The sequence below is a fragment of the Mesocricetus auratus genome, unplaced genomic scaffold, assembly GCF_017639785.1.
Source record: "Mesocricetus auratus isolate SY011 unplaced genomic scaffold, BCM_Maur_2.0 Super-Scaffold_100018, whole genome shotgun sequence".
NCBI lineage: Eukaryota > Metazoa > Chordata > Mammalia > Rodentia > Cricetidae > Mesocricetus > Mesocricetus auratus.
The window spans coordinates 42062671-42084903 of NW_024429199.1; the positions used below are offsets into that span (position 1 = coordinate 42062671).

The following is a 22233-nucleotide window of genomic DNA, read 5'->3' on the forward strand; positions in this document are numbered from 1 at the left end:
TGGAATTGTCCTTGGATTTCATTTATAAATCGACTTGAAGCAGTATGCTATTAGTGGCCTAAATTCTGACTCTGGAGAGGATTAGGATGGAGAACAAACGTTTCCTGTCTGAAGGACCTCGGCCTCTGATGGAAGTGGCAGATGATAAACAGTTGCAGTGGCTTGGGATAAATATTTAGTGCCTGTTAAGTGGGAGTGTTGTGAATGGTGGGACTCTGGCATGGCAGGGTGTTTTCTGCAGCGGTACCTGGCAGGGTTTGGAAGAATTGCCTCGGTTTACAGGGTGGCCAGGGTAAAGGCTTTCTAGAGCAGTGTTTCTGGCACGGCTGCACAGGGATGGTGTGCAGGAGGGCTGGGGTAAAACTTGAATGGCGGTAGGACTTACATGCGGAGCTGAGTCCTGTCTCAAGGTTTCAAATCTTCAAGAGACTTTGCTGATACGCTTCTGGCTTCTGGTCGAGAGAGTAGAAGGAGAAGCACCATTGACCGTTCATATTCTGTTTAATACAGTGCAGCTGGACGCCAGGCAGGCTGGAGGATAGTTGTAGAATGTCAGAAGAGCCAGGGCCAATGCTTCTCCCTAGTCCCCTCGTGCCTGTGAGGAGTGGGCAGCTGGAGGAGAAACCCTGCTGTCTTTAACTGGTCTAATGCCTGCACCCCCGGGCATGCTCTCAGCGCTGTGGCCTGCTGTGCTAGGCTCTCAGACTGATAATTACTGTTAGAATGTTGACTTTTCAAACCAGGCAACTGAAGTTCAGACCACTGAGTATGTTTAATGTCTGGGCTGTTTACCCAGTTTGTTCTGCTGCCATGGTGACAGAGTAAGGGTTTCTATACCTTTCAGATCACTGAAATCTTATTTCAGAATTGTAGATCTCTCTAATAAGGATTCGACTAAAATCCTATCCTTGTGAGAAGCCTGTTAATTGGAAACATACCTTCCCCTTTTCTGGAAGAATTTTACACCAAGAGTGGCAGTGTTGGTAGTGTGTGAGGGAATCTACTGCCATGTGTGGGGGTCAGTGGTGGCTTTTCAGCTACAGGGGGCGGGGCTGAAGTTTGACACATTCACACACTTTCCTTTCTTGGTCTTAGTCTGCGTTTATAAGGTAAATGCCACCATGTCACTGCTCTCTCTTAAAGGGCCTCCTGCTGGGCTCTCTGCTGCAGTGAAGTCCAGCAGTGAGGTTCGCATGCTTGGGGATGGAGATAATGGAGAGAGTTTCTGGGGTGGCAGGGGGACCAAGGCTGAGGGAAAATGGAAATGTGTCTCATTATTATTTTGGTATTCCATTTAGACCAATTTACCCTTCAGTAAACCACACACACACACACACACACACACACACACACACACACACACACACACACACACACACACACACACACACACACACGAACGCACGTGCTCACGATTTAAAAGTGTGATTTAGTCAGAAACAATTTACTCACTGAATTGATTTATAAGCCGCTGAACTTTTGGGGATTAAACTAAGTTTTTACCAACTTATACAAATCAGACCAAAACTGGCGAACTAAAACTTTATCTGTTTGAACTTGTGTAGTGCCACCATGATAACCAGAGGTTTGGGTTTTCAACCTCGCCATCTGTATTCTTAGGGACAGACTAGTTAGGACATGTCAGAGGGCAGCCTGCTGTGGCTGCTGCTCAGGGAAGCTCTTTAAGGGAAGACAGTGCAGTTGAGTTCTGTAGAACATTCCTCTTGGTGGAAGGAGTGGAAAATATGTGGTCCCAGAGTTCCAGGCAGCCATTGTGATTGGCGTTGACTTGGGGAGGAATTGGCCATGGTGGAGAGGGAGAGAAGGGCATCATGATTAGATGAGGTGTTTTCTCTGTTGTCAGACACAGGTGGAGAGGGTCCTGTTGGCATCCAGGAGAGGCGGACACTTGTGGCAAAGTGAACGGGGTGGGGTAGTTGAAGCTAAGGGGTGCATGAACTTAAGGCAAATGAAGGTTTGTCTGAAGAGGCTAGTTTGTCATCAGGACTTCTATGCTGTGGTTGGAGCCCTGCTGATAACAGGCCCTGTCACACTGATAAGTCCTGGCTTTCCTGGTCCTTAGGGCTCTTGGTGTCAGGCATTGTGCTCCTGGCTGGGCGCGTGCAGGGGCAAATCAGATAAAACGTTCACCCTTAGTCAGTGGTCTACTAGGGAGACAGGAAAGTAAATAATCATTGGCTGATTGTGGTCTCGTTCACTGATTTCTTAAGAAGAAATGAGGTTTAGGCAGCTCTTAGTATGCGATAAATCTTGTGGTATCTCATTTAATCCCCAACAACACTGAGAGAGTGTGACTGTTCGCTTAAAGACAGCACCTAAACTAGTGTGACTGACAAGTAGCATGGGCAGGGTTCACACCCAGGTGTATCTGTCTGACTCCAGGTCCTGTGCCCTTTCCTGGACGTCCTTTGCCTCTGGCTCTGTTTCTGAACACTGAGCTTCTGTGTGAGGAGATGGCGATGGTTGGCAGGTGGCCCCTTGTGCTTGCTCACAGCAGCTTTAGGTAGAGCTAGGAGGGTTGTGGACGCTCCAGCTCTCACACAGGGTTCCAGGAGTATTTCCCCAGTGCTCCTTCAGCTTTTTCTTGAATGTTAGTGATGGGGCTGAAGACTTAATGAAGCACATTGCTCTCACTGTCACCTGAGGTCAAGCTCAGAAACGCAGCTGGGTGTCAGAGGTCTCACGGGTGTGTGTAAGCGTGTCACTGGGTTAGGAACAGAGACCAGAAATAAACAGAGGATGAACAGATACACAGACTTGTGCCACACAGCTCAACTGTCGGGTAGAATCCAACTGTCTGATGATACATGGGACAGGTGGGGTTTAGTCACAGATGAGGGATGGCTGTGGAGAGGGCAGAAATTTTAGGGTACATTAGTACCTGTGTACATTCTGGAAGGAAGCGAGCGAGGACCTTACCATGATAGCTTTTGTATTAAAGGGGTGAGAATCGGCATTTGAGAGGAGGAAGAGCTATAGCGGCTTCAGATAATCTCCTGAAGGTGTGAGGACAAACTCCTGTGTGAATGACAAGGAACTGACTCTGTCATGTAGAAAAGGAAGCAGCAGAGAGAGCATTCCTGGTGTCAGACCCCTGGGCTGTTTGTACATACCAGCACCAGTGAGGATCTTTTTCACTGCTGACCCCTTACCAGGAGAATGTCCTGAGAGGTCTTGGAAATGAATGCTTGTTGTCATCGATGGTGTCTGGAAGGCTTTGGATGAGTTAGTTCCCAAGAGGGTGGTTCTGTGAATTCCTGACTCTGTAAAATTTGGGACATATTTGTTTATTTATTTACTTTAAAATTTGGGACATATTTGTTTATTTATTTACTTTAAAAGTTTTGTGGCCCTGGATGACTGGCCAACATTAAAGGTTGGCCTTTAATGCTCAGAGAGAGAGAGAGAGAGAGAGAGTGAGAGAGAGAGAGACTCTCAAGCATACAAAGGAATACTCTGTAGCAGCCAGAAGCCATCTACTTAGCCATCTTACTTTCTGTCCAGACCTCTTTGGTTAGCTAGTGGCTAGCTCTGCCCTCTGATCTTCAGGTAAGCTTTATTTACAAAAAAAGAGATATCATCACATTTCTTCCTTTTTTTCTAAAAATAAAAAGTTATGACTAATGTAAGAAAAACTACATACAGTAAGTACAATAGCTATATACAATATATATGGGCAATAAATACATCAACAATGTCTTGTCCATTAACAATTGACAAATTCAGAAAAAACTACTCCATATCTAACCTATCTTGGTGAGTATAAAAGTTTGTACCTACATCACTTTCTCTTCTAAAACTATCTTCTTATGTCTCTCAACCTTACACATTTTACATTTCTTTAGTGAATTTCCTTTCTAAATCTGATAACAAAGAAAACTATAACTATAAAGTCTTCAACTCCATCAGAGACCCAAGAAGGAAATAATATTACCTGAGTAAGCAGGAAGTACAAGCAAGAGACTTCCAATGGCTGCCTGGACAGTCACCTAAGATTTCTCTGCAGTGTTGGGACAGGCTTTTCTGTAAAGCACGGGATTCTGAAGGGCTGACTACTTTGTCTTGTCCAAGTTTGGTAGTCCTTTCTTTTGTATCCTGTTCAGTTTGGACAGCATATTGTGAACACTTTCTTGCCCAGCGGCTAACTTTTGCCACAAAGAAAATAAACTCCATGTGGAGTGTCTTTGATGCCCATCATCTTCTCTGAAGTAGATTGGGGCTGCCAGGAGCAGATGTGTTTCATTGTCACAAAAAAGAAAAGAACCTATGTTATTAAAACATCTTAAATACATATTCTGCAGATCTCTGAAGATAGACAACCTGTCTAAAATGTATCTGCTTGACCTTGAAAACACAAGTTAGATTGTAATAACTAATTTCTAACCTGCGTTTTCTTATTATCCTAAATAGTTGGTAATAATAACTTTCAATGGCTAAAAATTTGCATTACATTGTTAAATGAGTTGCATAGGTACCCTACCTTGAACAAGTTTAGAAATGTATGTACAGTATGTTTTGACAAATAATCTCAATTTTTATCAATATACAAAAAATACAAACCAATGTAAAATATTTAATACTAGTAGTTGCTCTTTTGATTTAAAAGTAGAGTCAATAATGCATCTTTTAATTCTATTTCTATAGCCCCCCTTTTTTCTTTTCAGAGTAGATTCAATAATTTACCCTTATATCCTATCTATATCTTCCCCCTTTTTTTAAAACAAGAACTTTGAATCTAATCTCCTTCATTGAACTTTTTTCCTGACCATTACCAATAACAACTTGTAACCAACCCTCTAAACAATGACAAATACCCATAACCTGTTGAATGGACAAAACATCCCACCTCTTGGGAATGTGAGTGCCATCTTCTTTTTTTTTAAATTTATTTATAGTTCTAATGTACATTGATGTTTTGCTTGCATATATGTCTGTGTGAGGGTGTTGGATCCCCTGGAACAGGAGATACAGACAGTTGTGAGCTGCCACGTGGGTGCTAGGAATTGAACCCAGGTCCTAGGTCCTTTGGAAGAGCAGCCAGTGCTCTTAACCGCTGAGCCATCTCTCCAGCCCCAGAGTGTCGTATTCTTAAATTTGCTTCTTGCTGTCTTGGGACAAAAACATCTTTAGGGAATCCTGAATAGAAAAATGTGGGTAAATGTCCAGTCCTGGGAGAGGTAGCTGTGTCGTTTGTTGTCTGTTCTGTGTGTGGTGGGAAAGGGCAGGGCTTGTCTCAGGTCCTGGCTGGAGTCGTCTGTGAAGCTGGACCATCTCAGATAGCCACCTTGAAATTGTCCTGAGCAGTTTGTAGTCCAAAGCTCATCCTTAGGTGATATTTTCCAGCTCTGTGGCATTGTCACAGTCCTGGTGGAATCGTCCTTGTAGGGACCATCATCCTTTTGGAGACTTCAAAGGTTACTGTTAGGCGTGGTCAGGGTTCACTGAAGAAAACATAACATTTTAAATGTCATATGCACTAGATCTCAAAGAGGTTAAGGGGTCAATATTTGTTATGTACATCCAGAGTACAAAAACTTAATTCCTACTTACCTGATAGAGACTCAAACCCGAAATCATGTACAGGAAGCTGGATGAAGCCTTGTTCTAGAATTAATTAGCACTTTATATGATCATTAATTTCGTGAGAAAAGTTAAAAGTATTAACCACCTTACCTACTCAACTTCGCAGCCCAAAAGAGACCGAGCTCCTTTCTCCTCCCACCTTGTCACTTCCTCTTTCCACCCAGCTGTCTCACTTCCTGTCTGTCTGTACAGACCTCCAGACCCCTATGGTTGAATAGTAGCTAGTTCTGCCCTCTGAACTTCAGGCAAGCTTTATTTGTACAAATAAGGTATCACCACAGAGGAATTTCAAGAAAGCCCTAACAATTAATAAAACCAGGTTGGCAATGGCTGTGTCTCGTGGGACTTCACCTTTGTCGCTGTGGAATGCGCTCGGAGAGGGAAACCCACTCGGGTGCTTGAGGGGCTTTGGCTGTGGACTGCCTGGCGTAGCATACATTTTGTTTGAGAAATGAAAATGGAGCTGGGAAGAAGCTGAGGTAGTTCCTTTCATGTCTTAATGTTCAAATCAGCAGGTTTACAGAGGGAGGAACTGGATTGCGGATGTGAGGAGGATAAAATGAAATAACCTGTGCTATGTGAGTAGGTATGAGCTTTCATACGTAAAGTCTCATGAACCATCTGAGGTGGGATAATCCGCATTTCACATTCTTGATTTTCAGAAGTCTCGGGGTTAGCTGTGTTTTAAATAGGATTGAGATGCTGAGACATACTACAGAACAGTTCTAGTCACCGGTCAGCCGAGAGCTGCACCGGGACAGCACCCCGAGCAGGCCTTCTGCACATCTCGCAGGTTAAACCTTGGCTTTCACTGTGCGGTTCGGGTTGGGCATTGTGTAGAGTGAGGTGAGCAAACCCCCCTGTGTTTGTGCTGTCTGTCTGAGTGATGAGGACACAGGGCTGCTGCAGGGCGGTGCTGATGGGTCTCTGACCTGATTAGGAATGTTTGCAGCCTCTCTGTGGGCCACCATTCCCTTGGCTGGTTTTGAAATTACCAGCTCAACCTTGATTTTTCACACTGCCAAAGAAAGTCTTGCTTTATCGTTGGAAAGAAAATCTGGAGAAAAATTACACCCTGCTTTCACAAGCATACCCTGTAATGTAAATATTCAGAGTAAATGCTTAGTTCTAGAATTTGATGTTACCACAGTCATGCGAGCGTGTGTGTTTGTGAGGCAGGGTTTTGGGAGAGCAGTGTATTGAGTAAAACCATATGCTCTTGTTCATTTTTCAGTTATTTTAGCTTCAGAGTTTGTGGTTGGTGAAAGTAATAGAGTTTAAATCCCATAACTTGTGACTTTTCATAGGTGGTGTAGCCCAGTGGTACACCCATTTCCTCTGTGCTGCACAGAGTGGTCCACGCAAGAGCTGTACCTGCAGATGTGCTTCAGTGTGTGGGTGGGGGTGGGTGTTGGGCTCTGGCTGAGCGTTTTCCACGGTTCCTTTCTTCTCTCCTGCCACTGAGGCAGCGTGTCAGCTGCCGCCATCCCTGCATCCTTGTCCTAGGTCCTGATGTCTTTATCTCCCCCACTCCCCGGAATCTTCCCCACGATCATCACAGATGCTCTCTTCTGCCTTCACGAATGACTCCCTCACTGCTAACACCATCAGTCCGGGCACACACCCACCGGGTGACCCCGGGAGAGATGGCTGCCTGCAGTCGTGTGGTGGGAAGCGGGGGGTCCTCACCTTCCTTAGCTGCGGTTTGTGGGGCCCACTCTTGCCGCTCCTCTCTCTCCACTCCACTCCTAGGCCTCCGTTCTGTTCTGGCCCTCTTTGCAGACCTCAGCAGGCACCCACCCGTCCTAGCCAAATGTTGGGACGGGCTTTCCACCTCACCGTGCTGCGGGCTCGGTTGGCGGGCTGCTTTTTTGCCCCATGAGTCGCCTTCTCTGCACTGACAGCGTGCTCCCTGGGATTGCGACTGCACTCTCAGACACTTTTGGTTTGCGGCCCATGTTTCCCCCCTTTTCCCTAAATGGTGTTGCTCTCTTAATTCATTCTCCCACCCATCATTCTGTCTGTTCCTCCTTCCCCTCCCACCTTGCCTTTCCAAACAGGGTCTTGTTATGTAGTCTCAAACAATATCCAGTTGCCCTTAAATGCTCAATCCTCCGCCTCAAGCCTCTCAGGGCTGGGAGTACAGGCCATGGGCCATTCTACCTGGGTAGTGGCAATGGGCATTACTTGCTAATGCATCCTGCGTTTATTGAGCATTTACTTTGTACCTCCTGTCTAGGGAAAATCACCTTTCATATCAACATCACTGTCGGTTCCAAGTTGTGCCCCCGTTGTATATTCCTTAAACTGTGTGTTCCAACACTTGGTAGACTGCTAGTCTTCGTGTGTGTGTGTGTGTGTGTGTGTGTGTGTGTGTGTTGTGTGTGTGTGTGTTGTGTGTGTGTGTTGTGTGTGTGTGTTGTGTGTGTGTGTGTATGTGCGCGCGTGTGTGCGCACGTGTGCTTGCCTGGCCTTGCCTCCTCTCATCCCTGCTGCCCACCCATCACAGGACCTCTGTCTTACCTGCCCAGTGTGGCAGCTGGCCCTGTTTTCAGCCACCTCCTGAGAGAGCGGTCCTAACAGGTGGCTCTGATGACAGCCTTCTATAAAAGCACCCAGAGGGTCATGGCAAGAGACAGCCTGAGGTGACCTGTCAGGCTTTGGCTCTTGTGCTGGCCTTAGGCTTCTCCTGCAAATCTGCGGCCTCCTGCATCACACACACCAGTCGCTTCCATGTCCCCAGGCACAGCAGGCAGGTCAGCTTCTGAAGGTGCAGCTTTACGTCACCCTCTCCCTGAGTGGATTCCCATTTAGTCTGCAGATTGTCCTGAGCGTCCACACACTTAACTGCGTGGGTTCCGGGAACCTGGCACGCAGTAGGTTTTGGGAAGAAGGTCTGTTTGTGAATGCTGTGGGCTTTGAGGCCTCGGGTGAGGGGTTTCTCTTCATAGCTGTGCTACTGTGGCAGCCCAGATTGGGAAGGGTGTGCTTGAGGCTCCGATCCTACCTCTCTGGCCTTGGCCCTGAGGCTTGAGGACTGACTCACCACACCAAAAATAAAATTCAGACTTAGCTTTGAACTTGTGTGTTTGCTAAGGTGTTTACTAGCTTGTGACTCATAGTCTGGGGCTATTGCTGCACACTTGTTTTCTTTGGGAATTTGTATCAGAAAGGGCTTTGCACTATCTGAAAGTCTTCCTTTTACTTTAGTGAGTACAGGGCACTCAGGCTCCCTCAGGATTTGTAGACTCAGGTCTAAAATGCCATTGTTCTATGATACTTTGACTCAGAAGTGTCGCCAATCATCTTTGCCTGTATTAGAAATCATGTTGTTTTCTATAAGCTTTTTAGGATTCTAGATACTTAGGATGTAAACTTTTTCTTTATATTGTTCATTCCAGATCTTAATTTAAAAATCTTCTCTGAAAGCTAGTGTCTTTTTCCTGTAATGTTCTGGATTGTGATTTTTTGGACTTGTGGTCTTTAATCTGAAAATTTAGATAGTTGTGTTTTGTATATGTATTAAAAGGCTGTGTTTGTTGTAAGTAATATCTGATAAACTCACTTCTTTATTTATTTCCTTGCAGGGTAGTCCCATGGATCCAATGGTGATGAAGAGGCCTCAGTTGTACGGGATGGGCGCTCACCCCCATTCCCAGCCGCAGCAGAGCAGTCCATACCCAGGAGGCTCCTATGGCCCCCCAGGCGCACAGCGATACCCCCTCAGCATGCAGGGCCGGGCTCCCGGGACCCTGGGAGGCATGCAGTACCCACAGCAGCAGGTCAGTGCCAGCCTCTCTCTGTTTCACGTGCTGTGCTGAGAGCTCTCCTTTTCCTTATTGATTTCTACTGTTGTTGGTATTGAGAGAATTTGGGTGAGTTTCTGTGATGCCCCCCTGGTTTTCTTTTGTTGGACGGAGAGCTGAACTTGCGATGAAGTAGACTATTTTCGCTTTTCTTTTTCCTTTTTAAAAGTGGGACTTGGTCTTGTAACAAAGTAGACGAAGCTCCTGCTTGATAGACAGAGGGCAGTCTTGCTACTCCCAGTGACCTTGACTTTTTCACATTTCTGAGATTGAGCTCAGATGTGGAGCTGTGTGAGGACTTCATGGTAGATTTTCCAGTCATTCAAAGTTTTGTTGTTGTTGTTTGAGTTAATCTGATTGTGTTAGCCCAGGCTGCCCTCAAACTTGGTCTCCCACTGGTGGAATTACGGATGTTGCCACCAGCCTGGGTTAGCATCAGCCTGAGTTTCCCAGAAAGTTACCTCGGTTAGACTGTTTCTGTGGTGTGCTCTAGAAAAAGTTTCTGTGTTTCATCTGTGAATTTGGTTAATTATCTTGGATAAGAGAGGCCTTTCTTGCTCTTAAAAGACCCATCTTTACACCCTTCAGAGTCAAGTGTCGTTAGCCCTACCTGGCTGAACACCTTTTAGCACCAGAAAGGCCATTTACAAATCACCACAGCATGCCAGGCATGCCCAGGGAGAGTGAGGCTACTGGGGAATGCATCTTACTGCCTTCAGAATGGGGTGTCCTGTGATGCTGCCCTGAAGCCATGGCCTGTGAGGAAACAAGTGTCTGAAGTGGATGCAGTTGACAGCACTGGATGTGATGCTGAGCCTCAGTGTCCTCTCGTTGAGTGTGGCCTGTCCTCGTCTTGCATTATAGAGAAAGACGGAGTTAGGTCAGCCCTTCAGTTATAGAGAAAGACGGAGTTAGGTCAGCCCTTCAGTTATAGAGAAAGACGGAGTTGGGTCAGCCCTTCAGTTATAGAGAAAGACGGAGTTGGGTCAGCCCTTCAGTCCTAGCGGGATTCCTTACGCTGCGCTAGTCCTTCACCCCGCAATATCAAAAAACAACTTTGAGTGCAAGCATCAGCTTGCTTCCCGTTACCCCAGGTTACCCTTTCTTCTGCCAGACTTCACTTTCCCCAGAGTTGAAGTGCTGATTGGGGGAGGAGATAATTGATAATAAAATGATAGCTCTCAGCTGCCCCCCACCAAGGACCTTTGTATTATTAGAGTTCTTTCCTCTCTATGAAGGAAGAGGCCCCATACAGCAGGAAGCTGGAGCCTCCTGTGCCTTGCAGTCCATTTGATGGGTGAACGGCTCTGTCTGCTACCGAAGGAGAGGGGCAGTTAAGTAGTGAAGGCAGTGGCCTCGAGCCTTGGGACGAAGGCATTCCTGGGAGACTGGAGAGTCCTTTCTCTCTTCCTGAGTTCAAGTCTTGTTAGTTTTAGACATTGGCCTGGTTTGTTGAGCCGGAACGAGAGCCAAATGCAGAAAGTTTGTGGAAAATGGTTACTAAGGAAATATCTGTACATTTTTCTCTTCCCCGAGTGTGTGGGTCAAAAACTAGGTCTGTGCTAAAATACAATCTTAATTTTCTTTCTTACCTTCTTAGTTTTATGTGACTCCCATGATCTTTACATACCTTTAAAATCTGATGACTCTTAGATTTATTTGAATGGACAAATTGCTGACTACCTGTCAAGTATTACAGCAAATGCTTTTTGTGTGATGTTTATCTATTTAATTAATTAATTAACTAATTTTGTTTTGTTTTGTTTTCTTCTTCAAGAAAGAGTTTCTCTGTGTAGCCCTGGCTGTCCTGGAGCTCTTTCTATAGACCAGGCTAGTCTCGAACTCACAGAGATCCTCATGCCTCTGCCTCCTGAATGCCTGGATTAAAGGCACGCATTGCCACTGCCCGCCTTGTGTGATTATGCATGTGTCTCAGCACGTGTGTGAGAATGTGCGTGATGTCACAGGACAGCTGGTGCGAGCTGCTTCTGTCCTGTCACCGTGGGGTCCCAGCAATTGAACTCGGGTCAGGCTTGGGTTTCCTACCTTTGCCCACTGAGCTGTTTCTCCTGCCCGCAGCACACTTTTAATTAAGCTTTTAGTTGAGGGGTTTACCGCTAACCAAGAATAAACACCCTGTTCAGGTGCACAAGTCTTTTTGATAATGAAAAGAAAATGATATCTTTGGTGAGAGAGTGAATATCCTAGCTGCAGAAATCTCAAGCTTTCATACCAATTCATTCATAATCAGGACTCTAATCTGCCGAATTTCACCCTTTCATTTACCTATAAGACTGCCTTGTCTCTTTTTGATATTTCAAAGGCAGAAAATAACTGGGGATAGATTTCTGTTTGAATGCTTGTTAACATTGTAAAGGAGATACAGCTGCAGATACTCATTTTCTTTCCCTCCCCTCTGGTGCTGGGGATTGAACTCAGGGCCTCACACATGCTAGCAGCCGTCAACCTCAATTGAGGCTCACCCTCCCCTGCTACATACCGCATTTACAATGAGCAAGCTGTCACCCACTGAGGCTTACCCTCCGCCAGTACATACAGCATTTATACTACCAAATCCATGGAGCAGTTCCTAATAGTTGGAAACAGAGTAATTAGTAAAGGTTTTGAGAAATAGTTGTTAGAGTGCGCGGGCGCGCGCACGTGTGTGTGTGTGTGTGTGTGTGTGTGTGTGTGTGTGTGTGTGTAACTTTAGTCTGTGCACATGTGCACTTTATGTGCCCAACTAAGACAGGATCTTAAACTTGGCTCACCGTGTAGCCAACAGTAGTCCCGGATTCCTGATCCTCCTGCCTCTGTCCCCAAGTGCTGGGATTACAGTCTTGTGCACACGGGGCTTTGGTCTGTTTGTTTCTGGTATTTTTTTACCCCTCCAAGATGTGGAAATTATAAATGTATATTCGAAAAGGTCCAGACACTGTGACTGGCTGCTATGCTAGTCCTTTGGTCTTGCCTTGGGATCTGTAATTGGCTCAGATTGTGGGAGATCGTCAGTAAAGGACTAATGTCCTTCAGAGAAAAAGTTGGAAGATAATTATGACATTGAATGCTCATTCAGTGGACATCGCCACCTAGGCATGGCTTTGCTTTGGATGCCTTCCAACACTTCCTGTGTTTGGTTTGTGAACCTCTAATGAGCTGAATCCAGTTCATTTAGCATCGCTCATATATTTCTGCAGAGGATTAAAATGCAGGAACTCAGCTTTGTAAATTGAGTTGCCCACTTACCAGCTGAGTGGTAAGTTGCCTTTGGCTCAGGGGTCACAGTTTGATTCTTGGCTGGCATTCTGTTCCTGTGATAGGAATTTGAAATGTGTATCCCATTAGTGCTTGCATGGAATTTCACGTGTACAGCATCTCGGCTTATTTCTGTCTCAGTGGGAGGGGCTGGCCACTGAGTGTTTGATATTAGCATTAAACCCGATGGCCTTGATTTGTGTAGTGGTAGTTTTAGGTTTGAAATGTCCCCATGATGGACTTGTTGAAGCCTGAGCATGGCAAGAGTGTGCTGCTTTAGTCTTCATTGACTGGGACTAGATTTGTGGTCTTCAATCCCTTTCCTTCCCCATCATCAGGCAGATACATGCCTGAACAGATCAGCTTTGCCTGGTCCCCTAGAAACCTGTCTGCTTGGGTTTTTATTGAGTTAAGGGGAATGAATTTTCTCTGTGTCCGTGGAGATGGTTCTGCCTGCAGGCTCCTGGAGCAGACCTGGAGATGGTCAGCAGGAGCCACACAGAGATGGTGTTTCAAGCTTGTCACTCTCTGACTAGGTGTTCAGGTTTAGTTTTGACGTAGAGAAACGCGGGTGTTCTTCTCCAGACCAGGAATGTGGATTTGCAAAGTCTTGCTTCATTTTTCTTCAGGCTTCATTTTTCTTCAGGTCTGTGCTCATAACTGTGTGTGGGCTTTTGCCTTCTCACGCGAACAGAGTTTTATATGAAATGAGCAGCAGTGAGGAATCGTAGACCACAGAAGCTGCTGTTTGTGTCTGTAGATTTCAGACAACCTCATAGGCTCCCTCCCGGGTTCTGGAGTCCCTGGGTTGGTATCTTGCTGGGTGTTTGGGAGCAGGGTACTGTGATCCTTATACAGCTGGGGAAATGGAAAGAATGTGAGATTTGGTAACTGTTTTTAGTTCAGTTTTTTTTTTCTTCCTTTTTAGTTTCTGACAGCGTTTTGCCAGGTGGGCCAGGCTGGCCTGGAACCCAGAGGTCCGCCTCTCTCTATCTGCCGAGTGCTGTGACTAAAGACTCATGCCGCCCCATGGGTGCTTTTATAAGAAAATCTGACTTTTTTAGTTTTTACGAAGTACCTATATTGTGAAGACCTTTCCAATAAAGCATGGGATATGGCCATTGTTTTGAAAGTGGCCAAATTCAGTAGAAGTTATTAATTTTTGTTAGGGTGCCGTACTGAGATGAACACTGAATTAGACGGAATGGAGTGGACACTCTAATACGTGTTTACTCACCCTCTCGCTCGCTCTCCGGCCGTGTCTTCTTGCCCGTACGTTTGGAGGGAGGTGCTTATTTCCCAGCAGAAGCATTGTCCTTTGCTGCTGTCTTTGCAGCCAGAATGCATCTTTGAGCGCACATGTTTATTTTGGCAGTAAATGTTTCTATAAAGGAGACAAACATTACAATTGTTTGGCGAAAATAAATCTTTTTTTTTTTTTGTGGTTACTAAGGCAGCTGAACAGTTTGCAGGATTCTTAACTCAGACACTATATTTTTGGTATAGCTTAGAAAGTTTTTTTTTTCATTTACTTGAAAGTCATATTTTGATAGAATTTGAACAGCTATTATGAAAAGTAGGCTTCGTGAAGACTTCTTCAGACAGCATTTCCATGGGTTTTTTTTTTTAATACAGGTTCTCTCTGCATCCTACGTGTGAAAAGGCATAGTTTTGGTTTCATCTAAAAAAGCGTAGATCTCCTGTTTCTGAGGGGTGTGATTGGATGAAGGAGGGGACTTGGTGTGGGACAGTGGAGAGGAAGAGGTACCTGGCATGTTTACACTTAGAATCTGGGAGTTCTGGGTAGCTTTGCACTTACCTCCTGACGTCCCACATGTCTGAGTGAGTGGTGTTTGTACGCTTGCTTGTAGAATATTTGTGGGGCAGTGGCATTTTCACACAGTGTGTCCTACATGCTAAATATATTTTCTGTGTATACAGATACATTTGTTTAAGGCCACAACTACATAAGATGAGGCAAGCATTTTGCTGTTCGAGCTATGAAACGCTGTGGTGGGATTTATTGGCTGTGTGGACCGTAGCATCTGTCCTGTGTGCCCAGGACTGGATCGAGGAGCTGTGCTTTTCCCCTGAGGTGCTCTCTCAGCTCTCAACCATTGGTGTAGATAATGGCATTTCACTGGCCCCGAGCGGAAATGCAGGTATTTAAGGTTTGTCAACAAAACTGACACAGATCGCACACCTGCTTCCGTGAGGGTGGATAGCAGAAGCCACCGGTGTTGGTGCCAAAGTTCCTTGTAGATGGAGTCTTGTACCAAGAAAATATTTCTGAAAGAATTCCTAGATAGAATAACTTATATTTATTCCTTAAATTTTAAATTCTGGAACACTTGCTTCTTACATTGTGGTTAGACTGAAACAGTGTGACATTGTCACTAAACTGTCCTTGGAAGAGTGCATGCTGTGGGCTCGATGGAAATCTTCAAATCTTCACCTTTTCCTACAAGTGAGATGGGGTGAGATTCTTTTTTAATGAGAAATGTGAGCGGGTTTCATCTTTGGTTTGGAAAGCTACATTGGCATCTGTTTTTCATAGAGCATTTATATTGTTCTAGATATCCTAGAGATGTACTGGCCTCTGTTCTCCACTGTGTTTATACTGTTTTCTTTCATGTATGATTTCTAATGTAAATTTTACATAGATTCCTACCCTGAATACCTAGTACAGTTCTGTTTTACTTTTTTTCTAATTCTTTTTTTCCTGGCTAAAATGCAAACTTTTAAAAATGATTTATTTTTATTTTATGTGCATTGGTGTTTTACCTGCGTGTATGTCTGTGCGAGGGTGTCTGATCCCCTGAACAGCAGTTACAAACAGTTATGAGCTAGCCATGTGGGTTCTGGGATTTAAGCCTGGGCCCTCTGGAAGAGCAGCCAGTGCTCTTAACCACTGAGCCATGTTTCCAGCTTCTGTAGTTTCACTTTTAATATATGTAAATCATAAGTGACTATTTACAGGTGGTTTTGGAATCACTGTAGTATATTCTAAATAATTTCACTTACTTGCTGTCATCCAAAAAAAGAGTATGATATATTTATGTTAAAATTTTAGCAGTAAGGCTAACAGTTGATGTCAGTGAAATCAATCAACCACATTCATCCATTGTTCCCTGAAAAACAAAACAACAAAAACCCACAAGATAAACTGAAAGGGAGAGTAGGTGTCATAATAGGTTGGATGGCTCTCTGACTCTGCTGAGGTTGGATCTCCGAAGCCTGGTGGATGCCATGTGACTATAGCGGTCAGCATCTGTGGGAAGCTGCACTGAGTGTTAGAGCAGTAAGTCAGGAAGTCACCGCACCCTAAGGACTGGAATTGGTCCAGAGTCAGTAGCTAGGACAACATAGTCTTTGCTAATTAATTAACCTCTAGGCCCCGTTGTGTTTATCTGCATAATCAAGAGGGTTTGACTACCTGATTTCCTGGCTTGGCTTTTACCTTTGGAGTACCTGTGAGCTAATGATCTTTGATTTCAGCATGAGACTTTAGTCTGGTCATTTAACAATCTTAAAGGGGCTGATAGCTTGGCAGATTGTATAGACATAACCACTATCATCAACATCAAAAACTCTTTTTAAAACCAAAGGATTGATAGTGGGATTGTTGGGATGACTGCAGTGTGATCTTGTAAACTATTTACTTGTGAAGTTATTCTTGGACAACATGTTTTCTGAATACCCGTCATGTGTAGATGCATGGCATGTAGAATATCTTTTTGACAATGTGGGAAACTGTCAGGCTAACACACTTAGGGTTGTAAAAGAAGCAAGGAAAGCCCCTCGGTTTCTCAGTGGTTCAGAAAGGAAGCCTGAGCTGTGACAGTCCAAGGTAAATTGTGTAAATGAAGCCGATGATTCTGGGGCGCCCCTTTCATTCCTCCTTAACCCCCTAACGGGGGATCCATGGCTTGTTTTTATATGTTAAGATGGGTCTTTTCCAAAGGTTAAAAAGAAGCTTATTCTTTTTATATTAATAGCTAGTCATTATTTAAATTCTTAATAGCAGTTTGGTTATTTTATATATAATAGATTACAGATGTTTGCTCTGATAGTCTTGAAAAATATCCTTAAAAACTAATTCTGTGAGTAAAATTAAGAAAGTGATACTCTGTGTGTGGGGGGTAGGGGGAAAAGAGAGACAGAGACAGGGTAAGGACTGGAAGAGAGAAGTCATTGGGATACTCCCTAGAGCAAAGACATTCTGTATAATCCAAGCTTACTTGGGCCTTGAGAGGAACTCCCTGTCTGGAGGCACTAGAAATTTCTGGAGGTTCTAGAACTAAGATCTGTATGTGAGAATTACATACAGATAAATCTCTTACCTACTTACCTCTTACCTACTTACACACCAAATTCCGGTTACTAGATTATTATATAAGAAAGTGAGAATTACCTTGCTTCCCAGTTTCTATGGAGAAACATGTAGAAACAGGCTGTATTCCACAAAGTGAGCCAAATTCATATTCCACAAAATTAGCCAAATTCATCTCTGTTGGTATTGACTCCGAGTAAGAACAGTAATTACTAAACCAACGAACGAGCCAATCCACCAACTCACCAACCAGTCCACCAACTAACCAGTGAACCACCGGCCAGTCAGCCAGCCAGCCAACCAGCCAACTTACCTACCAGCCAACCAGTCAACCAGTTAACCAACCAACAATCAAACTAGCTAGCTACCCTATGGGATTGGCTCTTGAAGCTGGTCAAGGCTATGATCCAGGTCACCTTTTATAAAACAGCCAACATTCAGAACAAAGTAGGACTAGTAGAATGCCCAAATAAATGCTGGAATTAAAAGCAGAATCAGCCTTTGCTGTGGTAATTGCATCTTACTTAGTGGTGGTAGCAAAACCAGATTCCCTGGATAGCTACAGTGATTGCTTCCTAGAAGGTTGCCCAGCTGTACCTCAGGAAGGGTGGACAGGCTGGGTGCCCAGGTGTAGAGAGAGCAGATCTTCACACAGTGGCTTTTGAAGATGGGTGGTGAGGGGTGGCTGGTCCAAGATTGCCTGTTTCATCCTGACTGGTTTTAGGAATACCTGGGGAGAAGGGTCAGCATACACCGTTGTTGACCTGTGGGCTCCGTGCCTCAGATGCCACTCTCAAAGGGCAGCCAGAAAAGGACCTGCCTTGGGCTTACCTGTCCTCTTGACACGCCTGGTTTGACTCTTGGGTATCGCAGTAGTCACTTCTCACCCATCTCCCTTGGTCGTGCTTGTGGAGATACGCCTCTGTGTCCTGGCTTCCTGGAGAGAAAAGGAATCTTTTTGTTGTCTTCTTGAGTGTGCTGTTTGTCACAGGTCAGGGAGACACATGATGGGATCTTCTCCCCAGGGACTGGGCGAATCTGAGTGGTGGAAGAGGAAAGAGTCCAAGTCCCCTTTAAGAAGCAGCTGGGTTGCTGGGGAGAGCTGGTGCTTTGCTTGGAGGCCTTGGTTCTGTCCGTGGGGACACCCCGGTCTTAGTCCATGCAATAGAAGTGTCACAGCACACATTAGGCAGTTCCAAGACAAGGGACATTTTCCTACCATCTACCTGCAGACAGGAGAGTCATGAAGCTTGAGCAGGGGAGGAGGCCGAGGCTTCAGCAGGATTTCACTTGGAGAAGACATCATCCCCGCTGGTGAAAACCACCCAGATTTGAAAACTGGCGCCTGTAGCATGCTTACTTGTAAACCAGAGCCTGCTGTGAGGCATCTAACTGAAAGAATGGATGCTTGCAGGCCTCAGGAGGCAGGTGGGCTTGGCTTCTGTGCTCCTGCTCTCAGGGCAGATTCCTGACTCAGGAGGGCTTGTAAGAACACAGGATGGCTTTCAGCAATTCCAAAGTTTCTTTCTTTCAAAAGACTTATTATTTATTTGTATGTGTGCACTGGAGTGTATGCATAGAGGTCAGATGAGAAAGTTGGGGACCCTGGAGCTGGAGTCACAGGCACTGATGAGTTGCCCGCCATGGGTGCTGGGGATGAACTCTTCTGCCCTCTGGAAGAGCAGCGGTCACTTTTAACCCCTGAGCCTTCTCTTGAGCCTGTCTTGTGCTCGCCCTGTCTCAACAGCAGCTCGTTCCCAGACACAGACTCCGCTTGTCCTTTTTTCCTCCACTGTTCTGTCTGGTGGACGCGCCCTGACATGGCAGGCACTTTAGAACTTTCAAAGACAAGCATGGATTTACAGCATTGTAGGCTCTGGTCAGTGGAATCTGTCCAACCCAATGTTAATTGTATATGGTCCTGATCTCTGATATAAATCACCATGAGAGCCTTAGGGACGTTTCCGTCCCAAGTGTGCAAATACAGTGCTGTCTGTCTTGCTTATCAGTGTAACTTCAGTGTCCTGTGCGTGTTTCTACTTGATCCTACACTGAGACTAGAGATGCTACCGCCCTGCTTTGTGGCTGGGCATGTTTCTAGAATTCTCTCTGGGACAAGGTATAGCATATAAGTAGGGTAGATGGTCAGAGACCCTAGAAAATGGACAGTGGCTGAATTGGATGTGGTTCCCATGTAATGGAAACTCAAGTCACTGTCTTCTCCATAGCCATTTACCATGTGTACTGAGGAAGGTTCTTGGGTAGCTCGGATGCCATGTAGACAGCAGACAAGAGTTGCCTGCCACTTCCTAGTTTGCTGCTCTGTCAAAAAGTGTTTCTTAATGATGGGGAAGTGTTCCAGGCATGGGCTCAAGCACCTTATACCTTTGACCATGACTTAAGGTTACTATTCTTATCAGACAGCAGCTTCACTGTGGAGCTTAACTGTTAGAAAGGGTGAATTGCAGACTTAGACTTGGAACTGTGGCTGTTATAGCCTGTTGGAGGTTATGGCTACCCCAGGTGTGGTACTTAAACTACCTCCCTCCCCTCCCCTCCCTTCCCCCCCTCCCCTTCCCCCTCCTCCCCTCCCCTCCCCCAAAGACAGGGTTTTTTTTGTGTAGCTCAGGCTGTCCTGGACTCAGCTCCAGAGACCAGGAAGGCTGCTTCCGCCTCCAGAGTACCGGGATTAAATAGGTGTTTATCACCATTCCCTGTGTTAGGTCTCTTTCTTTCTTAAAGCCATTTCTGTGTTCTTAGTTCTAGTGGAGGGTCTTTGAAGGGCTTCCAGGAGCTTCATGCCTCAGTTCAATGTTGTCATTGTCACCTCATAACTCTGGTCATTATCATTGCAGTCTTTTCCTTTTTCAGTAGTAGTTGACAGGCTCTGAGGTCCCCTGCTAACTAAGTTCTTCCATCTTTTCTTCCTTAAGCTTTCTGTGTGTATTTTTTGCATAGTTATAACTGCTAATATCAAGTGTTTAGTTTATCTGAGTCCCAGTTTGGCTCCGGCCAGCCCATTTAGTCTGTGGTCTTGAGATGAATGTTCTTGTCACCCTCACTTTGTAGATGAGGGCAGGGAAGCAAGGTTACTCAGCTGCCTAGTTTCCACCCTTGCTGTGCAGTAGAGCGGGGATTCCAGGTTGGCAGCCTTGGTCCTCGAGCACATGCCAGCATGGGTTTGTGATTCTAAGAAGGGCAAAGGATTCTCAGCACCAGGAATTCACCTGAGCTCTTGAAGGACTAATCAGAATCTCGTAGAAAATTGGCTGTGGGATGGGAGAGATGTATCAGTGGTTAGGAATGCGCACTGTTCATGCAGATAGATGACTTGTTTGGTTCCCAGCACCCACCTCCAGAGCATCTGACACCCTGGCCTCTGAAGGAACCACACTCAGTTGTGCGCATATACATGTAATTAAGAATAAAAATACATCTTTATAAATAAGAGAAAGGAACATTGAATGTTGCCCATTATGCCGATCATAATCTTTAGAGTACTTTTTTGAGATAAAAATCTATGTAACATAAAATTAACTGTTTAAATGTATGCAACCCAAACATTTACAGTGTTTTGTACCCCTCTCCTGTTCATCTCAGACATTGGGCACGCTCAGGTGAGACTCAGGTGCCAGCTAAGCAGCCACTTCCCATGGCCCTCCACCCCAGGCGCTGGCAGCTGCTGGCCTGCTTTCTGTCGTACCTATTGTGGGTGTTTCCTGTACAGAGGTTCATGTCGTATGACCCTTTGTGTCTGACTTTTTTCACATGGTGTGATCTCAAGGTTCATGTCTGTCGATGTCTCCATACTCACTGTGTCTGATGGCCCAGTAAGGCTCCATTGTCTGAATCGGCCATTTTTGTTGTTTTCCTACCCCTTGCTAGCAGTGAGCCCCATGGTTAGAAATACTGTTCACATTTAGAAGCAGCACTAGGTCGCAGAGTACAGAAAACTCCCTGTCTCCACAGATCAGAAATGTGCATCTGTAAAAATTGTTTCCCTTGTTTGGGGATTGGAAAGTGTCCCTTTGTACCTTAGAATCTAGAACTCCATTTTACAACCATTGCAGCTAGGACATATTCCGTTAACTTCGTTCCTTCCAGTACCACCAACTACTGCTTAGGAGCAAGCCCTTGTCCCAGGACATGTCTCCAGTGATTTCCTGCTCAGAGCTGGCATCCTAAAGCCCTTGTTACTATGTTTTCAACATGGTATGGATGTGTGGGGGGGGGTGTCTGTGTGTATGTAGGGCTGTGTTCCTCTGTGTGTGTGTGTGTGTGTGTGTGTGTGTGTGTGTGTGTGTGTGTGTGGGGTGTGTCTGTGTGTGGGGTGTGTATGCATGTGGGGGAGGGTATGGGTGTGGGGGTTATGTGGGAGGGTGTATGAGTGTGTGTGTGGGTGTCTGTTTATGGGGTGTGTATATGTGTGGGTGGGTGGGGGAGTATGTGTATTTGTGTGTATATGTGCAGATGGGGAGTCGCCCCTTAGTGTTTTAAGTCACACCCTTCTGAGTGCCATGGCTTCCATGTGTCCTTTTTTTGGTGGGCACCTCTGGAGAAGCTTCTTTGAAAGGTGTGGGAGAGGAAGTGTCCCTGGGCATCTGGAAGATGCCCCTGACTCTCACTTCTGAGCAGACAGGCATGGAGGTGGATGGGCTCCCGGAACCCCTGTTCCCAGTTGCCCGGTTTCTCCCATGGTGCTGTGGGGAGGGGGCTTGGCCTCTGTGTGTTGTCTATTTTCCTCCTTCTCTGGAGACTTTAGATGTTTTTATTTCCCTGATTTTGTTTTTAAATCCTTCCAGTGTTAAGCTATGGTTTGTGTGTGTTGGGGTGGGGTTTTTAATGATAATTTCATCCTCATAGTTTCCGTTATCAGTCGGCAGGGTTTATTATTAAATTCCGGGTTAGCTCTTTACTCTCAAATCATTTTCTTTCCCTTTTTCATTCTGTTCACCTTTCCCCCCTATTTCTTGGCAGATTGTTTTCTGCTGTTCTGATAGACATTTATTTTTTTTTTCATAGTCTCACTATCTACAGACTTGCTTTTGTTTGCAAAACTTTGTTTTCTAATAGTATCTTATTCAGTAAGGCACTGGTGGTTTATCTTGCTGGAGATAGTTTTAAAATCCGTGGCTTTCTCTTTGTGTGTGACTGCAAGGTTCTAGTTTCAGAGAGGAAGTGCTGTGTCCTTGGGTGGCCATGTACTCAGGTAGGCCAGAGGACAGAGCTGGGGCT

General features: G+C 45.3%; 1 protein-coding gene across 1 annotated transcript in view; it reads left to right on the forward strand.

The window, feature by feature from the left end:
- Arid1b (AT-rich interaction domain 1B) overlaps positions 1–22233 on the forward strand; it is a 283138-nt gene that overhangs the window by 31584 nt on the left and 229321 nt on the right. The window contains 1 exon segment of the mRNA XM_040728432.1: positions 9192–9386. Coding sequence (XP_040584366.1) covers positions 9192–9386 — 195 coding nt within the window.